Source organism: Myotis lucifugus, unplaced genomic scaffold (assembly GCF_000147115.1).
Source record: "Myotis lucifugus unplaced genomic scaffold, Myoluc2.0 scaffold_83, whole genome shotgun sequence".
Lineage (NCBI taxonomy): Eukaryota > Metazoa > Chordata > Mammalia > Chiroptera > Vespertilionidae > Myotis > Myotis lucifugus.
Window position 1 is genome coordinate 1,843,340 of NW_005871131.1, and position 16,118 is coordinate 1,859,457.

At 43.8% G+C, this 16,118-nt stretch overlaps 1 protein-coding gene across 1 annotated transcript in view; it reads left to right on the forward strand.

The window, feature by feature from the left end:
- CACNA2D3 (calcium voltage-gated channel auxiliary subunit alpha2delta 3) overlaps nucleotides 1-16,118 on the forward strand; it is an 807,563-nt gene that overhangs the window by 299,693 nt on the left and 491,752 nt on the right. The window contains exon 5 of the mRNA XM_023755701.1: nucleotides 8,493-8,655. Within this exon, the coding sequence (XP_023611469.1) occupies nucleotides 8,493-8,655 (163 nt within the window). The remainder of the gene's footprint in view (nucleotides 1-8,492; nucleotides 8,656-16,118) is intronic.

Here is a 16,118-nt window from a genome sequence, read left to right on the forward strand (position 1 = left end):
ATTTGCACCAAGTCAGCCTTTTAAGGACAAAATGGATTTGCGAGGAGACGCAGAATACACCAGTCCGCGCCTGCGGAATGATTGACGCCCACTGAGCAAAGCCTGCTTGCCTTTCCATCCCGCCTTCATTTGCATTCTGGGCTGTGCAGATGATTCCATTCAACGGCCTGGCCTCCGGAGGGCCTGTGCGTGAACTATGATTGCATTGGCCTTTACCATGCAGGCCGAGGCTTTGTTTTGTTAATTCAACATCCAGTTATAATGAAACAATGGCATTGAGGGTTTGGGTTTTAAAAAGTGTTGATAATATTCTGGGAAGCACTTGGGTCTGTGGAAAATTAAGACCTTACCCAGCATGGAGCTGTGGGAGGAAACCCTGCTGACATGTTACCTAGAAAGCAGATCCCGTTAGAAGGAGGGCCTCCCCCTTGGTGTGGGCAGTTCATGGGCCAGTCAAGGTGTTTCTGCTGGTCAGGTGCTCCCTGGTTGGTGTTTCAGCAAGAAGGTGTGGTTTCTTTTGTTTCTGGGTGTCATATCACAGTAAATCATAATATGGCTGGGAGTGGAATTTGTTAAACTGAGTTTTGTTTCTGTACAGTTTTTGAATTAAGAATTGTTCAAAAAGTGAAAGGTCTTTTATGATTAATTTTCTTATTGAGGCATATATTTCTATATAATAAAATGCAAGTTCTTTTGCATATAAGTCAGTGAGTACTGACAAATGAATACTCTTGAGTAGCCCATACCCCATGAAGACATAGAACGTGTCCAGCATCCCAGAACGTTCTCTTGTGTTCCTTTCCAGTAGCCCCCCTCCCAAAAGCAATCCTTGAGTGCTGCCACTATTGCCTTTTGCTAGAACTTCATATAAAAATGGGATTGCACACATGTACTCTTGTGATTCTGGCTTCATTCACTTACAAAGTTTTTGAGATCCATGTATATTTTGACATCAATGGATAGATCTTCCAGACAGAAAATCACCAGGAAATAATGGCCTTAAATGGCACAGTAGTTTAGATGGCTTTAACTTATATCTTCAGAGTATTTTACCCCAAATAAGCAGAAGAAATATTTTTTTTTCAAATACACATGGAACATTTTCTAAGATAGACCACATGTTAGGACACAAAACAAGTCTCAATAAATTTAAGAAGATTGAAATCATATCATGTATCTTCTCTGACCACAATTGTATGAAACTAGAAATCAAATACAAGAAAAAAATGAAAAATTAATTCCGTAAAGTAGCAGAGTACAAAACAAATATTCAGAAATCAGATGCCTTTTTATACAGCAATAATGAACTATCAGAAAGGGAAACTAACAAAACAATCCCATTTGCAATTGCATAAAAAAAAGAATAAACTTAACCATGGATGTAAAATGCCTGTACTTGGATAATTATAAGAACTGAAAAAAGAAACAGAATAAGATACAAAATAGTGGAAGCATATATCATCTTCATGGACAGATATAACTAATCCTATGTAATAAAAGCCTAATATGCTAAGTGTCCGGTCATCCGGTCTTCTTTTCAAACAATCAAAGCATAATATGCTAATGATATGCTAAGGCCATTCAACTGCTCATTATGATGTGCACTGACCACCAGGGGGCAGATGCTCTGACTGATAGGTTAGTTTGCTGCTGGGGTCCAGCCGATTGGGACTGAGTAAGATGGCCGGACACACCCTGGAGCCCTCCTGCAGTCCCTCCCCGACTGGCCAACCTCCCGTCCCTCCCCGGCCCCGATCGTGCACCAGTGGGGTCCCTCGGCCTGGCCTGCACCATCTCGCAATTGGGTTGAGGTATCCCCCCACCCCCAAGTTCAAGAATTTTGTGCACCGGGCCTCTAGTATCATTATAATGTTCATACTATCCAAATCAATATATAGATTCAATGCAATTTCAATCAAGATACTAATGGTATATTTCACAGAACTAGAATCAATATTCTAAAAATTTACATGGAACAACAAAAGACCCTGAATAGCCACAGCAATCACAAGACAGAACAAAGTTGAAGGAATCACTGTTATCAAATACCGGATATTAAATACTACAAGGCCATAGGAATAAAAATAGCATGGTACTGGCATAAAAAACAGACATACAGAATAATGGAACAGAGTAGAGAGCCCAGAAATAAACCCATGCCTTTATGGTCAATTAATATTCAACAAAAGATGCAGGAACATACAATAGGGTAAAGATAGTCTATTCAATAAATGGTGCTGGGGAAATTGGACAGAAATGTACAAAAAAAATGAAACTAGACCACCTTCTTACACCATACACAAGAATAATCTCAAAATGGATCAAAGACTTTACTGTATGACTCAATATTGTAAAAGTCCTAGAAGAAGACAGAGGCAATAAAATCTCAATCATCTCTTGTAGAATTTTTTTCCCTGATATATAACCTTGGGCAAAGGAAACAAAAGAAAAATTAAACAAATGGGACTACATCAAACTAAAATATTTTTGGACAGCAAAGGGAACCATCAACAAAGTGAAAAGACAACCCACTAAATGGGAGATACATCTGATAGGGTTAGTATGAACAATTTATACCTGAATAGACACTTCTCCAAAGAGGACATACAGATGGCCAATAGACCATGAAAAATTGCCCGTCACTAATCATCAGGGAAGTGCAAATTAAAGCCATAATGAGATATCACCTCACACCTGTCAGAATGGCTATCATCAATAAATCAACAAACAAAAAGTATTGGCAAGGATGTGGAGAAAAGGGAACCCTCATACATGTTGGTGGGAATATAGATTAATTCAGCCTCTGTGGAAAGCAGTATGCAGTTACCTCAAAATAACTAAAACCGAAACTGCCTTATGACAGAGCGATTCCACTTCTGGGAATATATCTGAACAAATCCAAAACATTGATTTGAAAGAATGTATGAACCCCTGTGAAGATTGCAGTGTTTTTTTCAATAGCCAAGATCTGAAAACAGCCCAAACAAAAAAGCTGTGGTACATTTACACAATGGAACATTACTTGGCTGTAAAAAAGAAGGAAATCTTCCCCTTTATGACAGTGTGGATTGATCAGGAGAGTGTTACACTAAGTGAAATATGCCAGTCAAAGAAAGACAAGTACCATATGATTTCACTTACATGTGGAATCTAATGAACAAAACAAACTAATAAACAAAATAGAAACAGACTCATAGATTCAGAAAACAGACTAACAGACTGATAGCTGTTGTGGGGAGGAGAGTTGGGAATCTGGGTGAGAAACGTTACTAAGCAAAATCATAGACACAGACAACAGTGTGGTGATTACCAGAGGGAAAGGGTGGCTTGGGGAGGAAGAAGAGGGTAAAAAGGGCTATGAAATGATGATGGAAGGACACTTGACTTGGGGTGGTGAACACACAATGCAATATACAGATGATGTGTTATAGAATTGTACACCTGAAATACCTGAAACCTATGTAATTTTATAACTAATGTCACCCCAATAAACTCAATAAAAACATAAAATTAGGTTTCTGAGTTACAAAGCAGGAAAGGCAAAATCAGTCATCACAAATGATGAGTTAAAAGGCATATTATGGAAAATGTTGCTTCGTGATGATAAGAGGAAAAGAAAGCCTGACAATGACTCTTTCCAGACAACAGTAATGTTTACAATTATCTTCTGAAAATAAAGAAGTAAACCATTGTTTAATATTAAAAACAAGGAAAAAAATGAATTGACTATATTTGTGGCTTTATTTTTGGACTCTGTTCCATTGATCGGTTTGTTTCTTCTAAGGCCAATACCATACTGTTTTTACTTAATTAGGTTTATAGTAAAACTTAAAATCAGGAAATGTGACTCCTTGGACTTGGTTCTTCTTTGTCAAAATTGTTTTCAATATTGTAGATCCCTTTTACTTCCATGTAAAACTTGAAATACACTTGGCAATTCCTAGAAAAAGCCTGTTGAGATTTTGATTGGAATTTTGTTGAATTTTTAGATCAATTTCAGAAGAATTAGCACCTTAATACTGAATTTTCTAATCCTTAAGCAAGCTATCTCTCTGTGTTTATTTAAACCTTTTAAAATTTCTCACAGCAATAAACAGAGTGGGGAAAACATAGGTTTACAGATGTTTGAATGGAAAAATAATACCATCATATATATATATATATATGCCTAAGCGACTGTTTGACCATTCAACCATTTGACCATTCGACCATTTGACCAGTAGCTATGATGTGCACTGACCACCAGGGGGCAGATCCTCAATGCACAGGCATAGAACCATGGAACAGACTGATGAATCTCAGAGGGAAGGGGTTAGGGGGGAGGGCGGGAAGAGATTCACCAAAGATCTTATATGCATACTAGAGGCCTGGTGCAGGGATTCTTGCACCAGTGGGGTCCCTTTGCCTGCTCTGCAGAGATCAGGCCGAATCTGGAAGTCCAACATCCCCTGAGGGGTCCCCAATTGCAAGAAGGTGCAGGCCAGGCTGAGGGACCCCACTGGTGCAGGAATCTGTGTACTGGGCCCCTAGTTAATAAATAATAATACAAGAATAAACTCTGTGTTTCATGTACTCACATCTGTGAATCTACTTTTGCCCTACCCTGTATTGTAGTTTTCAGCATACAGGCATTATATATGCATTTTATAAAAGGAATACATAAGTATTTCATCTTTTTTAACTACTGTAGATGTTACTTCTTTCAATTTTAATTTCAATTGTTCTTTGTTAGTATACTAGTATTTACTGATTTTTATATATTGATCTTGTATCCCATGATTTTGCTAAACTCACTAGTTATAGTATATTATGTGGATTCCTCAGGTTTTGCAACATAGGTAATCATGCTGTATATAAATAGAGTATTTCCTTTTCAATCCCTATGACCACTTATTTGTTTGTTTTACTGAATTTGCCAGGACCACTAGTATGATGTTGAATAGAAATGATCCGACATCTTTGCCATGCTCCTGATCTTAGAGGAAACATATTGAGTGCTTCATCATGTATATAATTTTAGCTGTAGGTTTTTCATAAATGCTCTTCTTCAGGTTGAGGACATTTTATTCTATTTCTAATTTCCTGAGAGTTTTTTGATAAACAAAAGTTGAATTCTTTCAAATGAACTTTTCTGCATTTATTTGGTCATGTGATTTTTTTTTCTTTATTCTGTTAACGTGGTAAACTGTGCTGATCTTTTCAAATGCGAAACCAACCTTGAATTCCTGAGATAAACACAAGTTGGTCATCTTTTTAAGTATAGGTGAATTTGATTCAATATTTTGTTAAGATTTTTACATCTAGGTTAATGAGGGATATTAGTGTATAATTTTTAAAAAAATTTCTTGTTTGATTTTGGCATCAGGGTTATGTTGCCTTCATTAAATAAGTTGAAACATATTCCCTCCTCTAATTTTATAAGAGGGTTTGTGTTTATTTCTTACATATTTGATGTAATTCATAATTTAAGGCATCTGAACCTGGAGTTATTTGTTTTAGCATGGCTATTAATTGTGAACTCACTTACTTTGTGTTTGTAGGGCCAGGCATATCTTCTTTTGAGAATTTTGGTAATTTCTATTTTTAAAAGAAACTTGACACTTAACTCAAGTTATCAAATATCGGCATAAAGTTGTTTGTAATAACCTCTTATCTTTTAATTGTCTCTAGGATATATAGTAATGTTTCCTCTTTCATTCCTGATACTAGTATTCTGTGCTTTATTTTTTTTATTCATCCATCTAGCTAGGGTTTTATAATTTTATTAACTATTTTAAAGAACCAACTTTAATATTATTGATTTCCCCCTGCTGTTATTTGCTTTTTGTTTTATTGCTTTCTGCTTTTATCTCTATTATTTTATTTATTCTTTTAACATTGAGTTTCATTTGTTCTTTTTTATCTTCAACTATTCATCTTAAAATTTGCTTCTTTTCCATAAGCTTTTAAATCTATAATTTTTTGGTAGTCTGTTTTAGCTACATCTTACACATATTGACACTTTTCATTATCATTCTTTAAAAATATTTTCCATGTAATTTTCTTTCTTGACACGTATTATTAAGCACTGTGCTGTTTAATTTCCAAATCTTTAGGGTTTTTCTAGGCATAAACTTTTCTTAGATATCATTGATAGTTTTATATCATTATCATATATTAATTTCTAAAATTATCCTATTGTTATCAGGGACAATACTATGTGGATTTCAGTCATTTAAAACTTACTGAGCCGAACTGGTTTGGCTCAGTGGATAGAGCATTGGCCTGCGGACTGAAGGGTCCCAGGTTCAATTCCGGTCAGGGGCATGTATCTTGGTTGCGGGCACATCTCCACTGGGGGGCGTGCAGGAGGCAGCTGATCGATCTCTCTCATCAATGTTTCTGACTCTCTATCCCTCTCCCTTCTTCACTGTAAAAAATCAATAAAATATATTTAAAAAAAGTTATTGTGCCCTGCCGGTGTGGCTCAGTGGTTGAGCGTAGACCCATGCACCAAGGGGTCACTGGTTCAATTCCTGGTCAGGGCACATGCCCCTATTGTGGGCTTGATCTTCAGCAGGGGGCATGCAGGAGGCAGCCGATAGATGTTGATGTTTCTCTCTCATGGATGTTTTTATCTCTCTCTCCCTTCCTTTCTCTCTAAAAATCAATAAAAACATATTTAAAACCTCACTTCCTGGCTTCTTTTAATATTTTCTTTGACTTTTTTGCTGTTTGAAAACGATATGACTAGGTGTAGATTTTTTTTTAAGTCATATGCTTGGTGCTCTCTGAGTTTCTTGGATCTGTGGTTTGGTGTTTGTCATAATTTTAGAAAAATTTCAGCCATTATTATGTCAAAATTTCTTCTGTTTCTTACTCTCTCTTCCTTCTGGTATTCCTATTACACATTTCACCTTTTGTAATTGTCCCACGTTCTTGAATGTTCTGTTTCTTTTATTTCTCTCCATTTTTTACTCTTTGCTTTTCAGTTTGGGAAGTTTCTCTTGAGCTATTTTTCGGTTCATTGATTATATCCTCAGCTGTGTTCGGTCTGCTGATGAGCCAGCAGAGGCATTCTTCATTCTGTTATAGTGTTTTTGGTTACTAGGGTTTCCTTTTGATTCTTTCTTAGAATATTCATCTCTCTGCTTACATTATCCACTTGTTCTTACCTGTTTTCTATTTTTTTCCATTAGTGTTTGAGCTTATTAATCACAGTTGCTTTAAATCCCCAGTCTGATCATTCCATCCACACTGCCATCTGCCATCTTGCAATCATGTAGATAAGAGCACATGCTGTGGAAATAGACTGCCTATGTGTGAACCCTGACTCTGCTTGTCAGCTGTACATTAATCTTTGACAGGGAACCTGAATTCTCTATATCTCAGTTTCCTCATCTGTGAAGTGGGAATACTCATAAGATCTTTTTCATTGAGTTGTTAGGAACATCAGCACATGAAAGGAGAATTAACCCATCAAAAGCACTTAGAATAATGTAAGCATTATATATATATATATATATATATATATATATATATATATATATATATATATATATCCTAGAGCCCAGTGCATGAAATCGTGCACAGGTAGGGTTCCTAGGCCTGGCCAGCAATCAGGGCGGATTGGGGCCTTGTGGCTGCTGGCCAGGGCTTTCCTTCCAGCTGCTGGCTGGGGCCTACCTTCCCCGCTGCTGGCTGCCGGCCAGAGCCTCCCTTTCCTGGCTGGCTGCCAGCCGGGTCCTTCCTTCATTCCTTGCCACCCCTTGGTGGTCAGCGCACGTCATAGTGAGCGATGGAACTCCCAGTCTCCCAGTCAAACTCCCGAGGGGACACTTTGCATATTCGCCTTTTATATACATAGATTCCATGATGATGATTATGATGACGATGATGATATGAGGATACAGCCATTTTTAAAACATGTCTGCACACTTGCATCTTGAGGGCCTTTGACCTGCTGTCCCCTCGGTCTGTGCTGTCGCCTACACAGCTTCCTTCCTCCCTTCATTCAGCATGTGTGCGAGTCCCTGGAGCAGTGAGACCTCCTCTGAGCCTTGTATATAAAAGCACAGCCCTTCCCTGCTGCTTTCCCCTGGCCCTGCTTTATTATTTTTCTTTTTCTGACATATTACCTGTTTACTTGTTATTTTTTTATTCTTTCCAGTCGCCTTCAACTGAAATGTAGGCTGTGTAATGACAGGGTCTGTCTTCAAATTTTCAAAAATTAAAATGGTTTTAGGACAGTTTTCTTTACATATGCAAAAGGAAGTACTGTGCATCTCCTTCCATTTTCCCCCCAAGAATATTGTATGATATTGAGAAGCATTTACATACCACTATCACACCCCTGTGAAAGCTGCCATACAGGATACGGAAGAGTAAAAGGGCCCACGTGACCAGGGCAGGATCCACTGTGTGAGGATGGCCCGTGGCTTAAGCCCAGGTCTGCCTGAGACCACAGCCCCCTGCCTGAGCCACATGTAACGTTTCCTGGCCTTCTCTTTCAGTATGAATACTTCAATGCTGTGCTGATCAATGAAAGGGACAAAGACGGGAACTTTTTGGAGCTGGGGAAGGAATTCATCTTGGCCCCAAATGACCATTTCAATAATCTGCCTGTGAACATCAGTCTCAGTGACGTCCAGGTGCCAACGAACATGTACAACAAAGGTAAGCCTCAGGGCGCTCCTTTCAGGGGCGGAGAGGAGGTGGTGAGGTGCGGGGCTGGCCGGTTTGGGACATGATGTTATTTTGAAAACCACAATTATACTCTGGGTATGTCAGCGTGGATAGGTGCAGTGTGTGCTTGATCTGCCTGGAGTCTCTGGCTTGCTACTTCCCCATGCTGTTTGCAGGAGCTCTCTGACAGCCAGTCCAGGGTTGGCAAACTTGCTTCTGTAAAGGGCCCGATAGTAAATATCTCTAGCCTTGAGGGACATCTAGCCTGCTCACAGCTACTCAACTCTGCTGTGCTGGCACAAACGCAGCCTTGGCGACAGGTAAGTCAGTGGATGTGGCTGTGTTTCAGTAAAACGTTCACCTACAAAAAACAATGTCCGGATTGGACCTGTAGGAGGTCATGCCCTGACCTGTGGTGGAGTCTCTCTCTCCCCTTCCTCTGTTCCTTGTAATGGTAGTTAAGTGTTCAGGAATGCCTGGGGTTGCAACAGAGTCAGTTGTGGTCTTTCTTAGAGTACAAAGCAGCAGGGACCTCAAGGGGCTCCCTGTTTTCAGGCTTGTGGCCCTCAAATCCAGCCTTCACATAAGGGTCTAGGGATATTGACCCCAAATCCCCATATGCCCATTGGGGTTGGGGTTATCTTGGCCAAGGACCGGGCTCTGGCAGCAGATGGACTCTGGTTAGACCCTGGGTTTCACCTCTGAATGGCTGTGACCTTGAGTGCACCACCTTCTCCCCTAAGACCTTAGTTTCCTCTTCCGTAGAATGTGGATAATAACTGTGTCTACCTCATGGGGTGGCTGTGAGGACTTAACAGAGGGTGTGAATAAAGGCTTACGTTAATGATGTTGCCCTTGTCATCATCACCATCACTGAGTTGGATTTTGCTCTACACCTGGGAGGCTCCTAAACAAAGAGCCATTCCCTCAGAAAAATACTTCAGAAAATGATGGCATCTTCAAAGTACAATTCTGCCCTGCTGCCTACCATTGTGGTTTCAAAAATATCAGGGGCCAGTGTCCATCACCCACCCAGCTCCGATTCACCTACAATCGCGCGGTGGTCCAGAGAAGGCTGTGGGTTTGGTTCCTGCTCCTCCCCTCGCTGGATCCTGAGCCTCAGTTTCCCTCTGGGATGAGGGTGCCAGCTCCCTCAGAGGGCCATCGTGAGGCTGTAAAACGATGTGGGTACAACCTTCGCACAACAGCGACTCATGAAAGTGCTCCGTCATCTTAGCTGCCATCGCTGTTATTGGGAAACAACATGACCATGAGGTGCATTTTTAAATTGCTCTAGGTCCCTGTTTACAAAGGCTGGTCAGTGATTAAAGAACCTCCTCCTCACTGTCTCTGAAGCATGCCTCTCGTGCCTGTGCTTTGTGGCTGGATACCTGATGTCTTCCTTTCTTTGTTAACCTGTTACCCATCCTTAATCCTCAGTGGGGGCAGGACTCCATTTGTGAATTATTCCCATCGTTTTGGGGCACCACATGGTAAAGCAGACACAGCCCCTCTCCTGAGGGGTTCACACTTTACTTGGGGAACAAATAGGTAATGAGATCATTAGTTAGCGGTCACCTTCATGGAAAGCCAGGGGCAGTGGGAGTGCCAAGAAGGGGCCCTGCCACTTGCTCATGTGGCAGCCACACATTTGCCATTTTCTCTCTTCCTCCTGGAGAAAGTGATGTCAGTCTGAACCGCCTCTGCTGGGCTCTGGACTGGGCCACGTGACCTAATCTTCAGTTTGGACTCTTCCTTAGAGGGAGATTCCCGAGCACCTGAGCCTGAGGGGCTGAGCTCACATCTCTGGTAGGATTGAGTCCTCTAGGACGGTCTTGTCAGCGAGGAAGGAAGGCCCCTTTGTGCATCGTGCCTGGAAGAAAGCCATCCTCTCAGCATTAAATACACACTCAACTGAAGATGAAAAATTAACAAGATTTTACAGAGCAATTTCAGATATGAAACAATTCAGAACGATCTTTTAAAATATGACAGCTGCTTCAAGGTTGCTGGAGCCATTAGCACCATTATGGAGAGAGGTTTAATTGCACCATAAGCTTTAAAGGCATAATTGTACCTTTCGGGGGCAACAGCACATGAGGGACCAGCACTGCCACTGATCACACAGGCTGTGGTGGTGGCTCTGAGTCTCACCAGGCGAATTCTAAAAGCCCAGGCAAGGGCAGCGGTCTATGAGGCAGACTTGGGCCCTGTGGGAGCTTCGCTTGAGCTGTGGAGGTAGGTGATGATGTTTAAAGTCATTCTCAGCAGCCCTGTGGGGTCTGCCTACCGCCCCCACCCAGACTCACTGGTCCCCGGCGGTGGGGTCAGTCAGGCTCTATCCCTTGTCTAGTCTGCTAGGCAGCGTGGAGCTGCCCAGGGGAGGGGCTTCAGGAAAATTCCTGTCTCCATTCTACCTAATTCAAACCAGCCCCAAACCGTCTTTTTTCTTTTCAAGCTGCAGAGATGTATTTCATGTTTAGAGGACCCTCCAGCTCCGATCCAGTTTGTGATGACATGTACTCAACACACATGCTCAGAGCTTGGTCCCTGGCTGTGATGATCCTGGGTTAGGAATCTTACTCCCCACAAAGGAACCAATGCCGGGTCACGCTCTCCCACGGGGCAGCTTGGACCCCGGGGGTGCACGTGGTTTGAAACTTGCTTGGGAGCTGCTGTGTGTGGGAAGCGCTGTGCCAAGCTGGGGGTGACAAGTCCCACTTACTTGGCTGCCTCTCTGGGCGTGAGGTCCGAGAGAATAGGCACCTGGTCCCTCAGGATCCCCTCGGCTACTCTCAGGTCACCTTGGGGACTGGGAAGATTTGCACAGGCTGAGGCCCCAGGCCTTGGGTTTCACCTCTGCAGGCCCATTGCCCGCCTTCGTTCTGAAGTGTAAACGTTCCCGGCACTGTTAGGAGGTGGGGACAGGCTCCGCTCTAGTGAGACCCCAGGTCCATCTCCAGTGTCATGTCTCTGGCTGCCCTCTGCCTCCTCTCCGTTGCACACCACGGCTCCCCGCCCAATAACTACACTGAGTTGAGATGCCCACACTCGCTGGGGAGAGTTCTGACTTACGTAGTTCACATATGTCAACCCTGCAAACATCCTGGGAGCAAGAACTACAGAGGCTCTGACTACCGGCCTGGGAGAGAAAGGGGGAGAGAGCAGAGAGAACAAACTAAATGTTGTCTCAGTGCAATATGTCATCTGTTCCTTCGTTTGTGCTTTCCATCCTTCATTCATTCATCAGACATTGTCTGTGCCAAGCTCTAGAGATCCATCCATGACTAGGACAGACATGGGCCCTGCCCCGAGCGGTGGGGGAAGACAGGTACTGAGCAAGGTATGACCAGCGTGACAGGAGTTGCGAAGGCAGAGTGCAGCGCTGACCTGGTCTTGGCCTCCCTGAGATGAAGAGAGGAGGAGACAGGCAGGCGGGAGTCATTGGTAGTGAAGTGTGTCCCACAGAAAGACTAACCTATGAGCAGGTATCCAGGTGGGCGAGTGTGGGGCAGGGACTCTGAGAGTGAGGAAGTGGGGTGTCGGGGAGGCTGCAGAGGGAGTAAGGATGGGCTGGCCCCCCAGTGGCTGCAGCAGGAGCGGCCGCCCCTCTATGGGAGTCAGAAAGGTAACTGTGGGGCCCGGAGGGCTGGCCAGGTGGTGACAGGCTGTGAGAGCCATCAGAAGATCATGGAAGTGCTGGGGCCTGGTACCATCTGATTGGCAGCTTTCCTGAGAACAGGTGTGTGCTGGAACAGGTGTGCGCTGGTCCCATCCACACTGAAGGAGAGGACAGAAGGGAGGGAAGGAATCCAGGACACAGAATGAGAAAACCCGGGGGAGAGGAATGGTGCCTGGCCTGTTGGATGACTAAGGTGAGGGCTCTCGGGCCTGGGCCCCAGAGAGCAACCTCCATCGAGAATATTAGCTCCCTGAGGGCAGGGACCTTATCTGTTTTGTTTTCTGATGATTTCTCAGCCCCAGCATGGTACTTAGCACATAGTAGGGGCACAATAAATATTTATTGCAAGGTGAGTGAAGGAAAGAAGAGTGCAAATTAAAACACTTTGTTTTGATATGTATGAAGAAAAGACACCTGAAATAACTCTACATCTTGATTCCCCCTCCTCCAGCAGTAATGGAAGGCAGGGGGACAGGTGGCCTGCCCAGCAGGCATAGGGGAGGTGTGAATTGTGGGATACAGCCTAGGCCATCCCTTTATCTTCTTGTCAGGGAACCTAGTCAGACAAGACTGGGCTGTGTGTGGAGGCCCAGCCCCTGAAAATGAAAACAGGTTCAGGGAAAGGGACACTCATCACCACCATCACAGAGGAATCTTTCTGTCTATTACAGTCCAATAGGTTCTTCTAAAAGCCCAGGCAAGGGCAGCGGTCTATGAGGTGCACTCGGGCCCTGTGGGTGCAGAACTCGCTGCTGGGAGGTGGACCTGGGCCCTGTGGGAGCAGAGCTCGCTGCTGGGAGGTGGACCTGGGCCCTGTGGGAGCAGAGTGCGCTGCCATCAGGATGGGCAGGATCGCTCTGTGTGGATTTGTCAGATGTCTCAACCAATTTTTCAAATGTTGGGTTTGATAAAATGCAAAGTGCATTTTGCCAAGCACTTTTCCCCTTAATTACATGTGTATATTTTAAGGGGAATTTAATCCATATGTTTCTGATTTGTTTACACGGAAATCATTAAAATGTTTTCTAAGAGTTGTTTGACGTGTAAGAAGGCTCATGGACCTTTAAAAATGCTGTGTTTAAGTTTCTTTTTCTTCCCCTTGCTTGTGTGTGTGTTTGTGTGTGAGAGAGAGAGAGAGAGAGAGAGAGAAAGATTCAGGCTCTGAATGGTTTGTGTTCTCCTGGAATGCTGAACTGGACCATTTGGAGGTGGCTTGAATCATGCTTTCACGTCTGTCTCCCTTCACTCACTGAACGTGATGGTGCTATGGCCATAAATGGGGATCAGGCCTGACACCCTGCTCTGGCCCTAGAGGAAGATGCTAGGACCCTCCCAGTGCAGGGCCCTCCGGCACCTGCAGGCCTCACCTGGGCCAGGGGAACTTTCCCAGCCCGGCCCACCAGTGTGAGGACAGCAGGACCAGGTGAGACACACACAAGGTAATGCCACTGAAGGGACTCCACAGCTGTCATCCCCAAATAGTCATCATTTTTCTCTTACAGTTTGAAAATTATATTTTTGTGTCACAGAATAACTTTATCTGCTTAAAAAGTCACAGTTTGAGCAGCTGAGTTCAAGCTCCTTTGCCAGTCCTTCACACTTGCGTTGCATGTGCACACACATGAGCCCAGCACAGGTCTGCATAGTGGTGTATGTGTCTGTGCACAGGCTTGTGTCCATACTGTCTCAGGAGTGGTGTTAGTGGAAGAGGGATGCCATGTGGCTCCTTAGCCCTATGCTTGGGCTTGTGTTTAGCCCAGAAGGTGCATTTGTTGAATGAATGAATGAATGAATGAATGAATGAATGAAGCAATCAGTCAGTCAATCAATGAATCAAGGAGTCGATTGCTTACCAAGAGCAGCATCTGATTTACTACTACCCCATGTGTTATAGGCAGCAGCAGGGACACCATCTTCCCCAGCTGCTGTGAAAGAATTCCAAGACAAACCTTCCACAGCTGGTAGTCTAGAGTGAGGTCCAGACATAAAATGGGGTAAACCTCATATGCATGACTTCAGTGAATGGCTCCCTAACAATCGAGTGGGAAGAGTTGCACCTCCCCCTGAGCCTCTGGGAAGCACTTCGGTGTTGCTCTGGCCCATTCACTCAGGCCTGACCCCTGCAGTGCCCATCGTCTCCATCAGGTCTGTTTCCCGGCTTTCCAGAAACATCAGCGAGTCTTTGGAGTGTAGCAGGCCTGGACATGGATCACAGTTCTCTGAGTACCAGCCTGGTAGACCAGAGAAAAATGTTCCACTCTCTGAGCCTCAGTTTCCCCCTCTGTAAGGTGTGAAGTGTTATTTTGAGCACCCAGCACAGAGCCTGGCACGAGGAGGTGCTTGATTGACACACATCATCTCCTCAAGCCAAACCAGTTTCCATCTCTCGACTCTCCAGGTGGGTTCCTGACCTGGCCCTGCCCAAGACTCAGCCTCTCGTCAGTGTTTTGCAGGGTGAGGTGTAAACGCTCTCACAAACGATGCCAGTACACCGCCCTCTTTCACTGGCCAGCCATCTCCTCCCCCTTCGTACCAGATCCCGGGACTCCAACTCTCGATGGCCTTCCCTTGCGCTCCTCCCTCCACCCCAGCCTGCTCTCCCTGCTCCCCTGACCAGACTCCTCCTGTCTTGAGAGCCCAGCTCCTCCACGGAGACCTTGTCCCTCCCTGTGGTCTCAGCCCTCCTCTCCAGAACAGCCACCTGCCCCCTCATGGATGTCCCCACAGAGCAGTGGCTTCACTTTTCCTGGAAAGCAGGGGGATCATTTTCCTTGGAGACAGAGGCTGTGCTTTTCTCATCCCCTTGGGAACCTGGCAGAATGGCTGGAATAGAAGTGTTTCCACCGATGTTTGTTGAGCTGAATTTCATATTGCTACCTTCCTACCTTGAACCTACACTACTATAATACCACCTGGATCCTACATTATTGCATCACCACCTGAATCCTACATTACTACATCACTAACAGAATCCTACACACTGCATCAGCACCTGAATCCTACATCACTGCATCAGTACCTGAATCCCACACTACTACATCACTACCTGGATCCTGCATTACTGCATCACCACCTGAATCCTACATTACTACATCACTAACAGAATCCTACATCACTGCATCAGCACCTGAATCCTACATCACTGCATCAGCACCTGAATCCCACATTACTACATCAGTACCTGGATGCTACATCACTGCATCACCACCTGAATCCTACATCACTGCATCACTACCTGGATCCTGCAGTACTGCATCACCACCTGAATCCTACATCAGTACAGAATCTTACATTGTTACATTACTATCTGATTCCCATATTACTATAGGTCATCACAGATGGATCATTATTTCTGCTTGTTGGTTTGTCAATTCTACTTCTATTTGAATTTGATTTTGTGTGTGTGTGCTTGCTGTTGAAGATGATCGTTTTAGATGTATTCTTAATGAAGTTATACTGCCTTCAAGTTCTCTTAATTTGTTTGTATTTTTAATATCTTCCTATTTTTCCAGAATAATAGAAATCATTATGGAGGCTTGCAATTGGATAGTAGCTGAATGTTGGCCAGGGCATTCTACAAGGAGGGGCCGGGACAGTGAGGGGCAATGTAAGAGCTGGAACCATTGCTAACAGGGGTTTTTGTTTGTTGTTGGTTTTCCTGGTGTGTTTACATTTGTGAAATGTCGCATTAATAGTAAAGAACCGGAATTGGTAGGTTGATTTACAGTATGTACTTAATGACTTAGATAGCAGTCCACTTAACACTTGCTTT